This window comes from Seriola aureovittata, chromosome 2 (genome assembly GCF_021018895.1).
Source record: "Seriola aureovittata isolate HTS-2021-v1 ecotype China chromosome 2, ASM2101889v1, whole genome shotgun sequence".
NCBI lineage: Eukaryota > Metazoa > Chordata > Actinopteri > Carangiformes > Carangidae > Seriola > Seriola aureovittata.
The window spans coordinates 27,645,147-27,659,969 of NC_079365.1; the positions used below are offsets into that span (position 1 = coordinate 27,645,147).

At 41.1% G+C, this 14,823-nt stretch overlaps 1 protein-coding gene and 1 long non-coding RNA gene across 4 annotated transcripts in view; one reads left to right on the forward strand and one right to left on the reverse strand.

Moving 5' to 3' along the window:
- Positions 1-14,823, reverse strand: part of LOC130162002 (metabotropic glutamate receptor 7) — a 264,569-nt gene that overhangs the window by 70,614 nt on the left and 179,132 nt on the right. For all 3 annotated transcript variants that reach the window (XM_056365422.1, XM_056365431.1, XM_056365440.1), the window contains exon 6: positions 4,216-4,416. In XM_056365422.1, the coding sequence (XP_056221397.1) occupies positions 4,216-4,416 (201 nt within the window). The remainder of the gene's footprint in view (positions 1-4,215; positions 4,417-14,823) is intronic.
- On the forward strand, positions 799-14,079 carry LOC130162019 (uncharacterized). Its single transcript, XR_008826215.1, has 3 exons — positions 799-1,201; positions 12,109-12,442; positions 12,798-14,079. It is a non-coding gene; the product is annotated as an uncharacterized LOC130162019 (long non-coding RNA).

The following is a 14,823-nucleotide window of genomic DNA, read 5'->3' on the forward strand; positions in this document are numbered from 1 at the left end:
CATACAAAATAGGACCTTCTAGTTTAAGTAACAAGTAGCATAAGCAATTACTTATTATTATTAATTTGAAATTCTGTCATTACATCACCTAATCCCAATAACTCTCCATTATTTTGACATTTTGGGGTTCAGTTTGTTCTCTGCTAAATGCTCCACTATATGTAAACCATGCTGCTCTCTGAAAACGACCCAATGAGAGCAGTGACAGTGAACCAGAACAGTGAAGTTGTCACTCCATTAAAGAGAAAATGAGTAATCTGTGTCCTTCATCAGCCAGTAATGGTGACTACCAGGAGTGTCCGATTAAAACACACACACACACACACACACACACACACACAGACATGCGCACACACACGCGCACACACACGCGCACACACACGCGCACACACACGCGCACACACACACCTCACCCCTTCAGTCCCCCTCACCTCAAGGCTGCCAGAGTATAGACAATAATATCACGCTGCAGAATACTATTATAATAACATAATAACACTGCATTTCATTTGCATTTTGGCAGCAGAATGAAATGTCTTCCAAGGCCAACTGCTTCGCTCATAAAGTCGCTTCCATTATTGGACGTTTGAAAAGAGGAGTAGGATGATGAAACTCCTCAGGCAGTTTATGTTCCTAAACAGTGAACTGGATGGAAAGTAAATTTTGAAAAGCCAGAAATCTTAACACCTGGCACAGTCAGCCCCTGACTTCAATGAGAGCAGTCATTTTGTGCTATGGGGCAATAAAAGTCTTAATTATTGCCCCTTTAAGACCAGGGCCGTATATCACCTCACCTTTTAACACCTGTTCCCTTTGTCTCAGCTGATTCTCCAGCATAGCAGAACATCCTCATGGGTTAAGACTCAAGTTATAGATCTGGAAGTGGAATTTTTAATTGCCATTTGAATCAGGTTACAAAAGCACCAACCCGGGGATGAAACATGACAGACCCTTTTTACCAGTCTGCACAGCAGGTCGCAGCTCACTCTCTCTCCCCTGCTGTCTGTGTGTGTGTGTGTGTGTGTGTGTGTGTGTGTGTGTGAGACCCTGTATTGACTAGATTCATTGAGAGGCCGGCCTTCTGTGATGGTGATGGCAAAGTGTACAGTTGCTTGGACAAACAATCACGGAGGAGAGACACATGGAGCTGTGTGACAGAACACAGCCTGGAGGGAAGCTAATGCTGAACTTGATACTTTGGGTAAGTTGCTTTCATTCATCTTAACTGTACTAACAGTCAACCGGTACTGTTGATGATTGGTGTTAAGCTAACGTTTTAACGTCTCTCTCGTTAAGCTGTGAGACGTATATGAACAAATTCGTCTCAACTTTCTAACGTTAAGGTTTGATGTTAAGCAACTTACTAGCTGTGAGTTAACATCCCTGTCAGCCGGTGTTTTTAAGGAGGAAAGCAGAAAAATGTCAGACAAATATTTGAAAGAAAGGAGGCCAGAGAAGGAAGAGTGGGGCAATCACAAGAGGTGGAAGTTTCTGGCTATTATGTCATTTTCGGTGTTAAAAAAAAAAAACTCTGCTCTACTTTCTTTTCTTTTCTTCTTCTTTTTTTTTTTTTAAAAAAAAGTGTAGACTTCAGAAAAATCCAGCACGGTACACCAGCTGTCTGATCAGGGCCTTAAATAACCTGCACCTTCCTACATCAGTGACTTTTTATTTTATGTTCCAACAAAAAGTCTCAGATCTTCCACTGCCTCTCTTTTTCTTTTTAAGAAGTTTTTATTGTTCCCACAAGGAATCTGCTGAGGCTGCTTTCTGTTTGTATGGATCATCCTCCCTCAGGATCTTAAAACAACAAACGCTCTTGTTATCAGACTTACCTCTTTAATATGGCTTTTAATTTGGGGTAATTTGATCTCGTTAGATTGTTATCTTTTGTTTGTTTTATGCTTTTTTACAAAACAAATAATTATTATTACTTTTACAAATTAGCTCAGTGCACCACGAGACTCTTATTATATATCTTAAGCTCTGTTGTTATGGACCCCAAAAGTAATTATGCTGTTTTCAGGTACTAGAGGCGACATATTTTGCCATCTTTGTTTTGTGCATTTCACAGGGTGAAAAAAATGTATGATTAGTCTTTTGTGTGTGATACCAGTATGTGCATGTATTTTCATTTTTCTACAGTCCACTGCATCCTACACTCTACATAAGGCTCACAGCATCTCACATGATTTGAATTAGTTGAGTTCCATACAGGCCCATCGCTTCAAGCATTATTGTGACCTAAATTCAGTTTATACTTTTCTTTTTGTTTGAGGAAACAATAAGCAACTGCACTCACTGGCACCCACAGACACTGTAATAAAATACATTAATTTAACAGATTGGTAAAGTTGACCATTCTGATTTGATGCTTCAGGCCAGTGGTGTCCAAATCTTTCATGCCTGGGGCCACATGGAGAAACTAGAATTAGCCCTTCGTGGTTATAATTTTGAGGATAACTGGACCCAAATGCTTACAGCCACAGACGAAAGCTAGGAAGTGCAAAGAGGAGTTTTAATAAACACAAAAGTCCAAAAGTTACAGGAAGATGGTAAAAACTGATGCTCAGGTAGGAACACAAAACAATGAAGTTGTTTTGGGGAGGAAATAAACATAATCCAAACAAAGTCACTATGGAAGCAGATCATGTTCCAGACTCATATCTTATATATATGTAGTGAAGACTTTGAAGGGATTTAATAAGAGGTATTATGTGTAATTTGGCATAAAGAGCATTTGAAGTCTTTAGTTAAGGCCAAAAACGTTTTTGTGAGGTCACAGTCACCTTGACTTTTGACCTTTGACAACAGGAATTCTAATCAGTTCATCCTTGTGTCCGAGCAGACGTTTGTACCTGAAAACATAATGCCTCTGGCTGTGGCTGTTGCCAGCACTCACATGTGGATGTAGAGCCAAATAAACTGAGCATCATTTTGGCACGGAGCCTCGTCTTTGGAAACGTGCAGCTGCTGCTGGACACTCCAGAGAGAATCATCATATTTCAATAACTGCACGCCCTCCTGTCCCGCGTCCACATCAGCAGAGACAGGCTTCGGGAACAGGTTCGTATCCTGCTCAAAAGCAGCCAAATCTTGAACGTGCTTGTTTGTCCATTGTCTCAGAAATGTTTGAGTTTGGAAACCTGCAGATTTCATCACAAAAAGCTGAAGATTCACACCAAATGATTTCACGTGTGCAGACCCGAGCCCATCTCTTCCTGGCAGGCTTTCGTTCAATATGTTCAGGTGGCCAGTAAGATCGACTGAATACACAAGCTCTGCCAACCACTCAGATTTGCTCTGTTCAATAAGGCTGCGACCTCTTTCAGTCAGTCTCAGATCTCAGCCAGACCTAAGCCAGTCCACATCAGAGTGGTAGATTATGTCTCCGTATTGCATCCAGTTCTCCGGGCCCTGGTTTGGACACAAACACGAGGCCGAAGGACTAAAGCATATAAAGACAGACGTGTTGAGTTTGACTTTTACTGGACTTATTGCTGTTTCAGAGCCACCACTTCCTGTGGCAATAGATCCCTCACAGCAGAGTTTGTTTTATGTATTTCTACTTGGGGACACCTTTGAATTTACTCTTGTACATCAGGACTCTCTGTGCATCTTCTTAACTTGATGTTTGTAAAATCCTCCATCTTTTTCTCTTAAAACCAGTTCTGATTTTTAGTGTTACATAATGCAGTAGCAGCACCGTGAGAGTAAACAGTAATATGTGGTTCAAAAACACAGACACAGCCATATAAGGCCTTGTTTTTCCTTCACTCTGCGCTGGGACCCGAAATAGATCCTGAGCCCTGACCTGTACGGTCTGCACTCCAGTCTACATTAAGGTGTTTTGATGTTTTGATGTAATTGCATCACCACAGAGAGGATGGACAAAAACCTTTATGAAACAGCTCTATACAAAGCATGATGAAGAGCAAGATTATGATGGAAAATAATAAAAAAAAACTTACAACCAAGATATGGAGGCAATTTTAGGAGGCAGTCTAAACCATTTAATGCACTTTCATAACCAGGAGTGCTTTTTATGTTCATGGTTACATTGTTACTTGGGTTGGTTTCGATTTCTTTCCCCCTGAAGCTGCTTTTGTCTCGGAGATTCTCTCGTGTGTTTTGGCCTTGGAGCACAAAGCACAGCACACATCGTAACAGTTCATTTTATCACCTGCGGAACGACGGCACCATCAGTCTACTCACCATTGAAGCTGACGCTGCGGATGTACTTGAGCAGTTTCTTCCCTCCGGCCAGGTCCATCTCCGGGCAGATGCCGGAGTTCTCTGGGCACAGGTCCCTCTGCATGTTGTGGAGGGCGTGAGCCATCGCGTACACCGCATCAATCACGAACTGGACCTTTCCCTCCTGCTCGTACTTGGAATCGATGCCGATCCGCTCCTGACCTGAGAGAGCGAGAGAAGGCGAGGAGACAGTGACTGAGAGGAACCTGGGTTTGGGATTTTCTTCTTTTCAAAAGAAAAAGATATTATAAAATGTAGCCGAAAATGGAAATATTATAAGCACATGGACCCTAAAATTGTACTTAAGAACAGTGTATGAGTAAATGTAGGCCTACTTAGTTACTTTCCTGTGTATTACGTAGATACTCAATATGTGCAGAGCAATAACAGAAATTAAAACCATTAAAATCTTTCCTCAGATTTCTAACATTAGTATATTCTCCTGCCTTTATATTAGCACAAAGCCACTCTGAGTAAAAGTGAAACATTTAGTAATATTGCTGTTATATGGTGCGTGGGGGTGAGGCGGCGCATGGAGCGCGAGAGAGAGAGAGAGAGAGAGAGAGAGAGAGAGAGAGAGAGAGAGAGGGCCGAGCAGCCCCGGTGGGGGCGACGACCGGTCCCGGCTCCCATTAAAGCTCTTTTATCTGAGTGCTGTTCTCCCGGTTGGTGGCGAAGCCTCAGGGAGTGAAACCTGAGCCTGTCTCAGCAGAAAAAGACGAGCGTGTCCAAAGTTATGTGCTCCCAAAACAGCAGCAGTTTGCATCCATTTAGAGCACGATAACGGGATTATGGCGACTGCTGGATCAGTCTGCCAATAACATGGGAGGATACTGGCCTTTTTTTTTTAGTAAATGCTGGATGGCGGCTGGACATGTGGCCCACGCTGATATGATGGAGGTGCCTCTCTGGCTACAGCTAAGAAACTGAGTGTTGAAAAGGCTGAATAATAAGTATGTTTTGTTTAAATGAAACAGATCAGTAGTTCATGTCAGTTTCACTGCCCAGTGAATATGGAGGTCACACCTGCTTAAGTTTTATTTTTCTACAACAGGAAGTGACGGCTTTTTACACAGCAGATCACTGTAGAAAAGCGTTGACTGAGAGTCACTATGTCAAACAGGTAAGTAGAGTGAATCTGAGTTTTTTTTCCTTGCTGGAGCGAGTCAGTGAGGAATCATTTATTAGTGTCGTTGGGGAAATTAAATACACAAATAAACAAGGCTAGGTGAATATTTTCAAACCTTCAAAACGATCCGAACTTTACGTAAAACAGACGACACAACAGTATTTTTCTAAACTTTTAGTTCAAAATGGGCAACATCATATCATTGTATCATATAAGAAAATACAAACAAGTTATCTTGGGAATTATTTAGCATGTTTCTGATTGGAGGAAAATGACTTGTTGCAACTGTCTCCCTAATATTTTGATAATATTTTTAATTTTTCTCTTTTCTCTTTAAAATTTTTTATCTATTGTGTTCAGGGTCAAATTTGACCTGGAAGTAATTATGGGCTGTTTATGTTGAAAATACATAGTAAAAGTTGCCAAACCATCATGAATGACAAAAATTACAGCAAAACAAAAATGATAGTATAAATCCTCGAATAATATAATGGTCTGATAACATTGTGTAATATTAGAAAGCTTATTGTCTTGAATTCAATTGTAGATTATCTATCTATCTCACTCCGCAGCTGGAACAGTGCGAACACACACACACACACACACACACACACACACACACACACACACACACACACACACACACACACACACACACACACACACACACACACAGTGTGTGGACACTCTCCTTTGAACTGTCACTTTCTATACTTTTCTGTTGTCATCATTTTTGACCCGTAACAAATGTTTGGGACGAATGGTCAGAGCACTTGATTCAGTTCAGGACCCGAGTTCACGGTAGATGAACGTCTGACACAACTGGACATTTCCGTTATGAACCCTCCAGCTCACAACCACTTTGTTTCTACAACTTCTGAACTTGTGCACAATCCTAACAGAGCCCATTATAGTTCAAACCTTCAAAATGATCTAAACTTTGCGTAATCAAAAAGAAAAAAATCAAAACAAAGAAGCTGGTGTGATGATGAAGTTAAATACGCTTGATGACAATGAGAGGAAAAGATGTAAATACATTCAGACAATCACAAAGACAGCAGGGCAGATTGTAGCTTAGTGAAACCGCAGCACATATCACTGTGATGTACGGTTACTTAGGATTGTTCTCATGGTGTTTCATGAGTCTGGAGGAAAACATTATGCAGCAAAATGCTAAATAACCAAAGCAGTTTAAACGGCAGCAGCTGCAGGGCCGCGGCTTACACAGAGTGTTTGGCTTCTAAAAAAGAAAAGACACTCCAAAGACTTTGATATTTCACACTTTAAAACAGGACAGTTTCTTCCGTGGCCTCGCTGTGCTCAGAGATGCTTCAATAAATTTGAATTTCTTACATTACAGCGCGCTTCAAACAGATTTTTCCTACGTCTGAAAAATGCTATTTAAGTTCATTTTTATTTTGTCATTTACAAAGTGAGCGGACATGAAGTCTGACTCAGGTTCATCTGAGCAGTTTAAGAGAAATACCTTTTTTTCTTTTGCATAGCTAAACTCTTTTGCTACTCTCAAACAATGATGGCCAAAAGCATGGTTCATAAACAACAGAAATTGAATTGATGCGAGTCTGTGTCTCACATAAAACCCCTCAGTCTTTATGAAATGCATTCATCAATAATAGTTTAGCCGTGAATATAACTCCTCAAACTGGCAAAAATGCAGCTTGTTGTACCCAGGAAAACCACACTGGTATTTTCCTGACAGCTCTTGTGTGTGCGCTGTTATTACAGATGTCTACCGTTGCCATTGTCTTAGCAATAGCGATTTAAGGTATTCATGGTCAGTAGCTTCCTCTTTCCATTGTCAGGGACTGACAGGAAATGATGCAGCCTGTGATCCAGGGCTGAGGCACAGACAGGCTGAACACCTTCCACTGGCTGTGTGTGCAGCATGAAATCAGATGGAGGTGGTTTTCATTATTATTAACTCCCTCACTTCATTATAATAGCAGCCCGGGTTTGTTTGGCTGCAGTGGAACAGATAAATCAGTTGTTCTAATGCTGGACGTCTCTAACCCATTGTTTGCTATGGTATTTAATCATGCCTGCTGTTACCACGGTAACCATGGGTGTCACCAAATCAATAAAACTCGGATATAAGTAAGCACCTCCGGTTCCCTTGTCCTGAGGTCGATGGGTTTTTGAATGGGTTTTTGAGTAGATGATGTCTGTGGTTACAAGCTCAAGATATTTTCATGTTTTATTCTACGACATGAAATACGTCAGTAAATACCCCAATCACAATTTTTTTTTTAAAGTATTTATGCGTCTTAAAAAACACAATTGCTAACAAATGTCTGTAAGAGACGACACAGGTTGTCGAGGAAGTTAAACGTCATCACGTGAAACATGAAAACCGATCTGCTCACCTGTCCACCTTTACAGCCTCGTTGTGTTTATACTTGAGCGCTTACAAAGTGTTACTAACTAAAGATTGTAGAAGACGTAAGAGCTAAATCACGTCACTTTATTTAGAGCTCAACATTAGCTTTTTACTTCTGGTGATTGTATTTAGGCTGAGTGGTGTTCATTAGTGAAAATGATCTTGCTGAACAAAATGTATCATAAACTTTTGTTTGTCTCAGATCTTATTTTCTGCAATAATCCTAAAGCCAGTGGAAAAATCCCATTGGTCTTTTGTTTATGGAACCAGGGTGATGCTAACATCCTGGGTTGGCGTACGAAAATACATCATCCCTGCATCACTCTATTTGGACTGTAGTTTTAAAGATTATAACTTTTAAATTTGGTTTCTTTTCCTAAAACTTAATTAAGGTAGTTTTTTCCTTAACCAGTGGCCAGATAAAAAACTCTTGAGTCCCTTTTGTATCATTTATGTATGAAAACCTGTTGCACCGCAGTACAAACACTTTGAATTTCTCCGACTCTTCCCCTGCAGAGCAGTGAGCAGAACTGGTATCTTACCTAATCACTTAAATATGAAACAAATTAAAGAAGAAGAATCATTTAGACGTCTCTCAATGTCACAAGTCGATTAAAAGAACATGCTGTAAATTATGCCTTTTAAATAGTTTTGACTCAAGCCTTCGAAGCCAGGGAATGTGCAGACCCCATCCACATCTCCATGGCAGTGTGCCCCCCCCCCCCAACGTTCCCTTTGATCTTCTGAATACCCAACAGGCCTTTCAGGGTTAATTAGCATGCAGTGTTCATGTAACACAGGGAGCGAACGGTGAAGACAAAGAAAATGAGCAGCATTCGCATGTTTCTGTGTCGGAATAAATCATCGCTGGTGTTTGGTGGCAGAGCAAATATATACAGCTTGTGTTCATTATGACCATGTGAAAGGCACAGGCAGAGAGCAGCAGAGGCTGCTGGGATTTTTGATTCACCCCATTAACTTTCTTGTACGTCTCTGCCTTCTTTCCAGTTTTAATTTGCTTTCATGCGACAGTATCTCTTCATCGCTCCTGCTCTTTATGCGCCAGTCGCTCTCTCTCTCTCTCTCTCTCTGTCTCTATCATGCAACCTGTTTTTATTCTGTCCCTGTCTTCCTCCTCTTTCTCTCTCTTTAACCCTCAACACACACCAACGTCACACTGCTGTCTACTTATTTTAGTATTTAACAAATATGTTCTTAAGTGGCTCATTTCAGTCTTTTACAGTGGCTTTAATATAACACACCTGTATGAAATGACAATGTGGAAGGAGTCTGTGGTAGTGATGCACTTACAGAGAATTATCAGCTGTTTCTGCAGCTTCCTTCAGCTTTATAGTGAGTTTGAGCTCATTGTTTATCTGTCCGGACCACAACTTGTTCACACTGTTCTGGTTCACTCTCACCGCTCTCATAGCGTCGTTTTGGGCCTCAGCAGACAAGTCAGTAAAATGTCACTGTCCACTTCCTGCTCAGCAGAAGACTGGAGACCGACACAGTGAGAGAGCGGCTGGTGAACATAGTGAAGATTGTGAGTCCTCACGGTTCATGACGACTGTGAAACACTGTGGATACAGTTCATAAAAAAGTGAAGTTTAATGCAGGTTGGTGAACGAAGGTGAAATCCAGTCTCCTGTGTGAAAGCGATGTGAGCCACACCAGCCTCCATAGTTATAGGATCTTATTCAAGCTTTCATTTGCCGCAGTTCACTGTAACTCTTTACATACGCAGCAGATAACCTGTCTGTAACCTCCACACTCCAAAACAAGAGCTGCTGGTCTCCTTACTAGCAACAAAGAGGTGGACCACGTCTTTCCTGAGCTGGTCTCTAACAGACTCAGAGGACACTTGGGACAAACTGAGGATGCAACTTTAAAGTTCAGTTAATCTTTTAACCCAAACAAAATATGTGAAAAAACTGATGATGACATGAGTTTGTGCAGAAAAGTGTTGCTGTACAAAGTTCACCCTCCCCTGGGATCTCATTAACTGACACTGTCACCTATGCAGTTAACTCAATCTAAATAAACTATGGATATTTCTTGAATAATCACATATCATCTAAATTATGTATGTAACCCCGGCCCCTCCTCCAAACAAGAAAATCCCACTTTAACCTCTGCTCATCTCACAAACACAGAAGGAGCCACGTTTTCCTCCTCAGTCCTCTGAGGTTAAACTTGACTCAGGACTGAGGGTCGGGGCTGAATTTCTTTCTCTGTCTTACATTTTCAGCGACAGCCAGCGTCCTCCCCTCCCAAAGCATCAAACTGTTTCCTGTCATAGACGACCCACACTCCCTGACGTCGCCATGGTGATCATGAAAGGACACACCAGAGATCAGATTCCACACACAAACTGGTATTTCAAAAAGAAGAGAGCGGTGAGCATGTGTCACCTCACACAGACTTCAGACCGGTTTCTGAAGCCAGCTGCAGGTGATATGATGAGGTGGAGATGAACAGTAAGCTGAGGGACAAATTCAATTCAGTTCAGCACAGTTCAACAACTTTATTTATCCCTGCTGCTCGCCGCCCAGATCAACAGAAACTATTGTTTTCCAACTATGTTTGCTGTCTTGCAGTTTGCTTTTACACTGCATTCGTGTTTGGGACATTGCTGCACTTCCTTGTTTGTTACTGCCTCAGTGTAACAGCAGCCGGACAGCACAATGTGCTGGATACAACTAAATTGTAACAGCAAATACATTTTGTAGGAAAAATAATTGCAAGTGGATTTTGTTTATCTCAAATATGTTGATACTGAACTTATCGGTAAAATCCAAACTGTTGCTCCAACAGTGCAGTCAGGAAACACGAGTGGACTCTGGGCAGAGTACAAATTATACATATGGTCAGTCAGTCAGTCAGTGACATTCACCCTTATAGTGCTGGTCCAGCACAAAAGGTAAAAGACGTAACCACCACAGGAACACAAAAGACTATTTACCCAAAATAATAAACATCTATTGATGTCAAAGCGTATCTCTACAACAATTAATCCTCCATCGTCTCACTGCTCATGACTGAACACCAGTGTCTGTTGAATTAGATAATATATGACATTTTATGTTGGTAATGAAATGCCAAGCCAACATTGAAAATGAAAGGGCACGCTATCAGCTAGCGAACATTAGTTAGCTAAACTGTAACGTACGCAATAGTTAGAAATTAGCTTACATTAGTGTCCATCTGCGGATACGTGACAATCTAATTCAGAAACTCAGAGGTTAAGAAAGTAAAGTGTAGTAAACAAGCTAGACAGTTAGCTACTGCTACTTATATTTGGCTACACTGTCCGCATAATGCATGGGAGCAGAGATTCGAGGGCGCGAGCCACTGATGGAGTTCAAGGTTAAGAAATGGTATGGTCCGCTTTAGGGGTGTCTGAAATCGTAGTACAAGCTTCTTCCAAACGTGAATTAGGGAAATATAGTGTAATATTTACAATTAGCAGTAAGTAAAATATATAAATGTCCCTGAACTGTTGTTTTTACTTCTTTTTTGGGGGGGGGGCGCAAGCCTTAATTCAGACTCTGACTCTGTCAACTCAACTGATGCATCAACGCATCGACCTTACACTGCTAAACGGCCTCATTTTCTGCACATAGCTACGGTATATGTACAGGTCGTGTGAATAAAGATCACTCGCACTTCACAACAGAAAAAAAACTCGCTGTGTTTTAATGTGAAAACTTTCCACACAGACGTTTGTTATTCAGAGCGACTGCCGCTCTGGCAATCAAGCGAGATTTTCCATGCAGGAATCTGAGGTCGGAGAAAGCTCCAATTATACAGGATTAATTCTAGTTTACAGACACTATTTATTCCTGCAGTTGGTGAAGAAGGAAGGAAGTTTTTCTTCGACAGTGTATTTTTAGAAGACTTGTTTTCACCACATCACGATCTGCATACGTTTTTTTTTTTTTTTTTACAGAAAAAAACAAAGATTTTACACTATTACTCAAGCAACCCGAATACAAAACAAAAGACAAAGAAGCAGATTACACACACAGAGCATTCCCACAATGTTTATCTCAGTGTTCCCCAGGTTAGATCAACATCCCTTGTAAACTGTTCAGCACAAAATTCCCATGAGAACAGCTTTCCATCACTCATCATGTAATGTGCCTCGCTGCAACTTTTAGTTGAAAAGCAATAAACTGTAAACAAACCAGTGCTGTTTTCTGAGAGGGATGTTCTCCTTCGTCTGCCTGACTGATGTGCAAGGCGTGTGTCTGTAAGATCATTATTTTGAGACAGATACTTGACCTGCATGCAACACATATCATCCTCTGTGTCTCTGTTGCAGGAACTCTCCAGGATTTGTTCTAAAATGAAGCATGAACCTGGGAACATACTGTGACACCACAGTGCTCCGTTAATGTCTGTATAACAACAGCAGCATTGTGTGAGAGAGCGGGATCTGTACGGCTGGGTAAAAGAGATATACACGATGTCACAATGTGTGGATAGACATGTGAAGGATGGTATAAATGGAACCAGGTCAAACATGTGGATACAGAGCAGAAATACACAGACTCTCACAGATCTACGGCGGTTGGAGCAGAAACGTTGTTCAGGTGCAGATGTGATGCAGGCTGAGGCACATGAAGCGGATTTATCAAACAGATGCAGTGGGCAAGGTAAGTCTTTCTCCTTATTGCATCAGCATTTAAGGGAGGATCTCACAACTAACAGGAGGAGACGTGTTAACAGAGGCTGATTATTCATTTTGCTGAATTTACAAAGATCAAGCAGTTTGTGACAGACAGCTTTGCTAGAAGATTCTTGCTTGTGAAAGGTAGGTGAAAACAAAATGTACAGACAGACAGACAGACAGACAGACAGACAGACAGACAGACCAATGATAACCTGTAAGTTTCTTTCTGCTGTCTCTTCAGTGTTTTCATGGAGGGGAGGGGGGAGGGATGGATTGTCCATGATGGAGAGCAGTTTGTCCAGTGACCTAATGTTCCCCACTGACTCAAATGTCACCAGGTTCTAACCAATGACGGTCCTGGCCTTGTGAATGAGCTCACTGATCCTGCTGGCATCCCTGGCACAGATGATGCTCCCCCAGCAGACCGCAGCACATTAGATGGCACTCACTTCCACAGACTGGTGGAGGAGCTCCAGCATTTTGCGTCATACATTGACAGATCTGAGCTTGATCTGTGATGTTACTGTTAATATATGTCGATCCCATTCTTAGAAACAAAACAGAGCAATAACAATATAACTGTGCTGTAAAATCCCTACCGGCTGCAACAGCACATTCACTGCACTATTTTTCTTAAACATCAACTGTAAAAATTTCCTGTCTACCATTAATTTCCTCATCAAAAACTATGATGAACAATGTAATGGCATTTTCTTTGACAAAAGCAGTTCTGAACCTTGATTAGAAAGTCACCTTTGAAATCGAGAACTATGACAAATATTTCACATTTTTCATCAGCATCAAATTAATATTTTAATCCTGCAGCATCACAGAGTAACTCCGTGGTAACTATGGTAACTGTGCACAACAGAGACAGTGACATCTGTAACCATGGTAACTGTGCACAACAGAGATGGTGACTGTAACAGTGTTAACTGTACATCAGCAATGGTTGCAATGGTGGATGTAAATGATACAACTGTACACAACAGATTTTGGGACAGCTGTAACCATGGTGACTGTACACAGCAGAGATGTGACAGCTGTAACTATGGTGACTGTAGACAGCAGACACCTGTCAGCTGTAACCATGGTGACTGTACACGGCAGAGACGGTGACAGCTGTAACCATGGTGACTGTACATGGCAGAGATGGTGACAGCTGTAACCATGGTAACTGTACACGGCAGAGATGGTGACAGCTGTAACTTAACATGGTCTGAAGACATAAAAATGAGAAATGTGTGATCAAAATGAAATAAAATGTTTTTGTTGACTGAACATTTCAAGTTAAATCAAAATCAGGTTCTAAACTACAGTAACGCTGCTGTGCTGCAGCTAATACAGGGATCTTTTCGGAAATAGCAGGACGTAGAATGTGATGTTTTTATACTTTACATAAATGAATGCATAATGGATACAATCCACTTTGTGACATTTAAAAAAAATTCATTTTACCAATTTCTAAAGTTTATATTCAACTGTTGGATTCAAGAGAGATGGTAGAAATATTTTAATCACTTTATATATAAAGAATATAAAACATTATAATAAAAGCTTTTCAAGAGAGAGTGAAGGCTGTGTAGTGGATGGAGGAAGTCTGAAAGAAAAAATGTGAAAAATAAAACCAGCTTGAAAACATAAAGACTTTTATTTTTATCATTTTAGTGAAAAACACTAGATGTCTGCTGCTGTGTGAATTATTCAGTTTATATTAAAGGAGGCTGGGATGGTCAAAGGGGGATGGAACAGATACGGCAGCGAAACAACCTGCATTTACATTCAATTCCACTACACTCACAACTTTCACCCTCCATCAGACAGGTTGAATGAAAACGGCCTCACGGGGTCCACGGGAAGAGCAACAAACAAAGCCACAACAAAATAAGAGGCCAAGTGGCGAAGCGGCGTCCAGAGTTTTTGTTCTTTATTTGTCTCTGGTGTCGAGTCTCATAATAAATAATGTGGGAATAAAATGGGAGAGGCAGTTTGAGTGAAACACAGACAGAGTCATGGTATCAATACAACTCCCAGATAGTCTCATTACAGGCAGAGGAGCAGCTGAGCTAGCCAGGCAGTTTAAAGCACAACATCATGAGCCTGTTACCGCCACAAATCACGGCTCCTACAGGGAGCTCCAACTGACACACGCACATTTCAATACTGAATGAATAACAACCAGGACGTCTGGTTTGTTGGTTTTCAAGAGGTTTTGATTTTCACTAAGGCGTAAGAACTGTTTTTGAAACTACAACCTGTGAGTGAAACAACTGCGACCATGATCCAGTCCAAATAACACAAGCAGCTCCATATATATTACCACAGTGGGGTCCAAAAGTCTGAAGCCACATATGGGAAATTGTA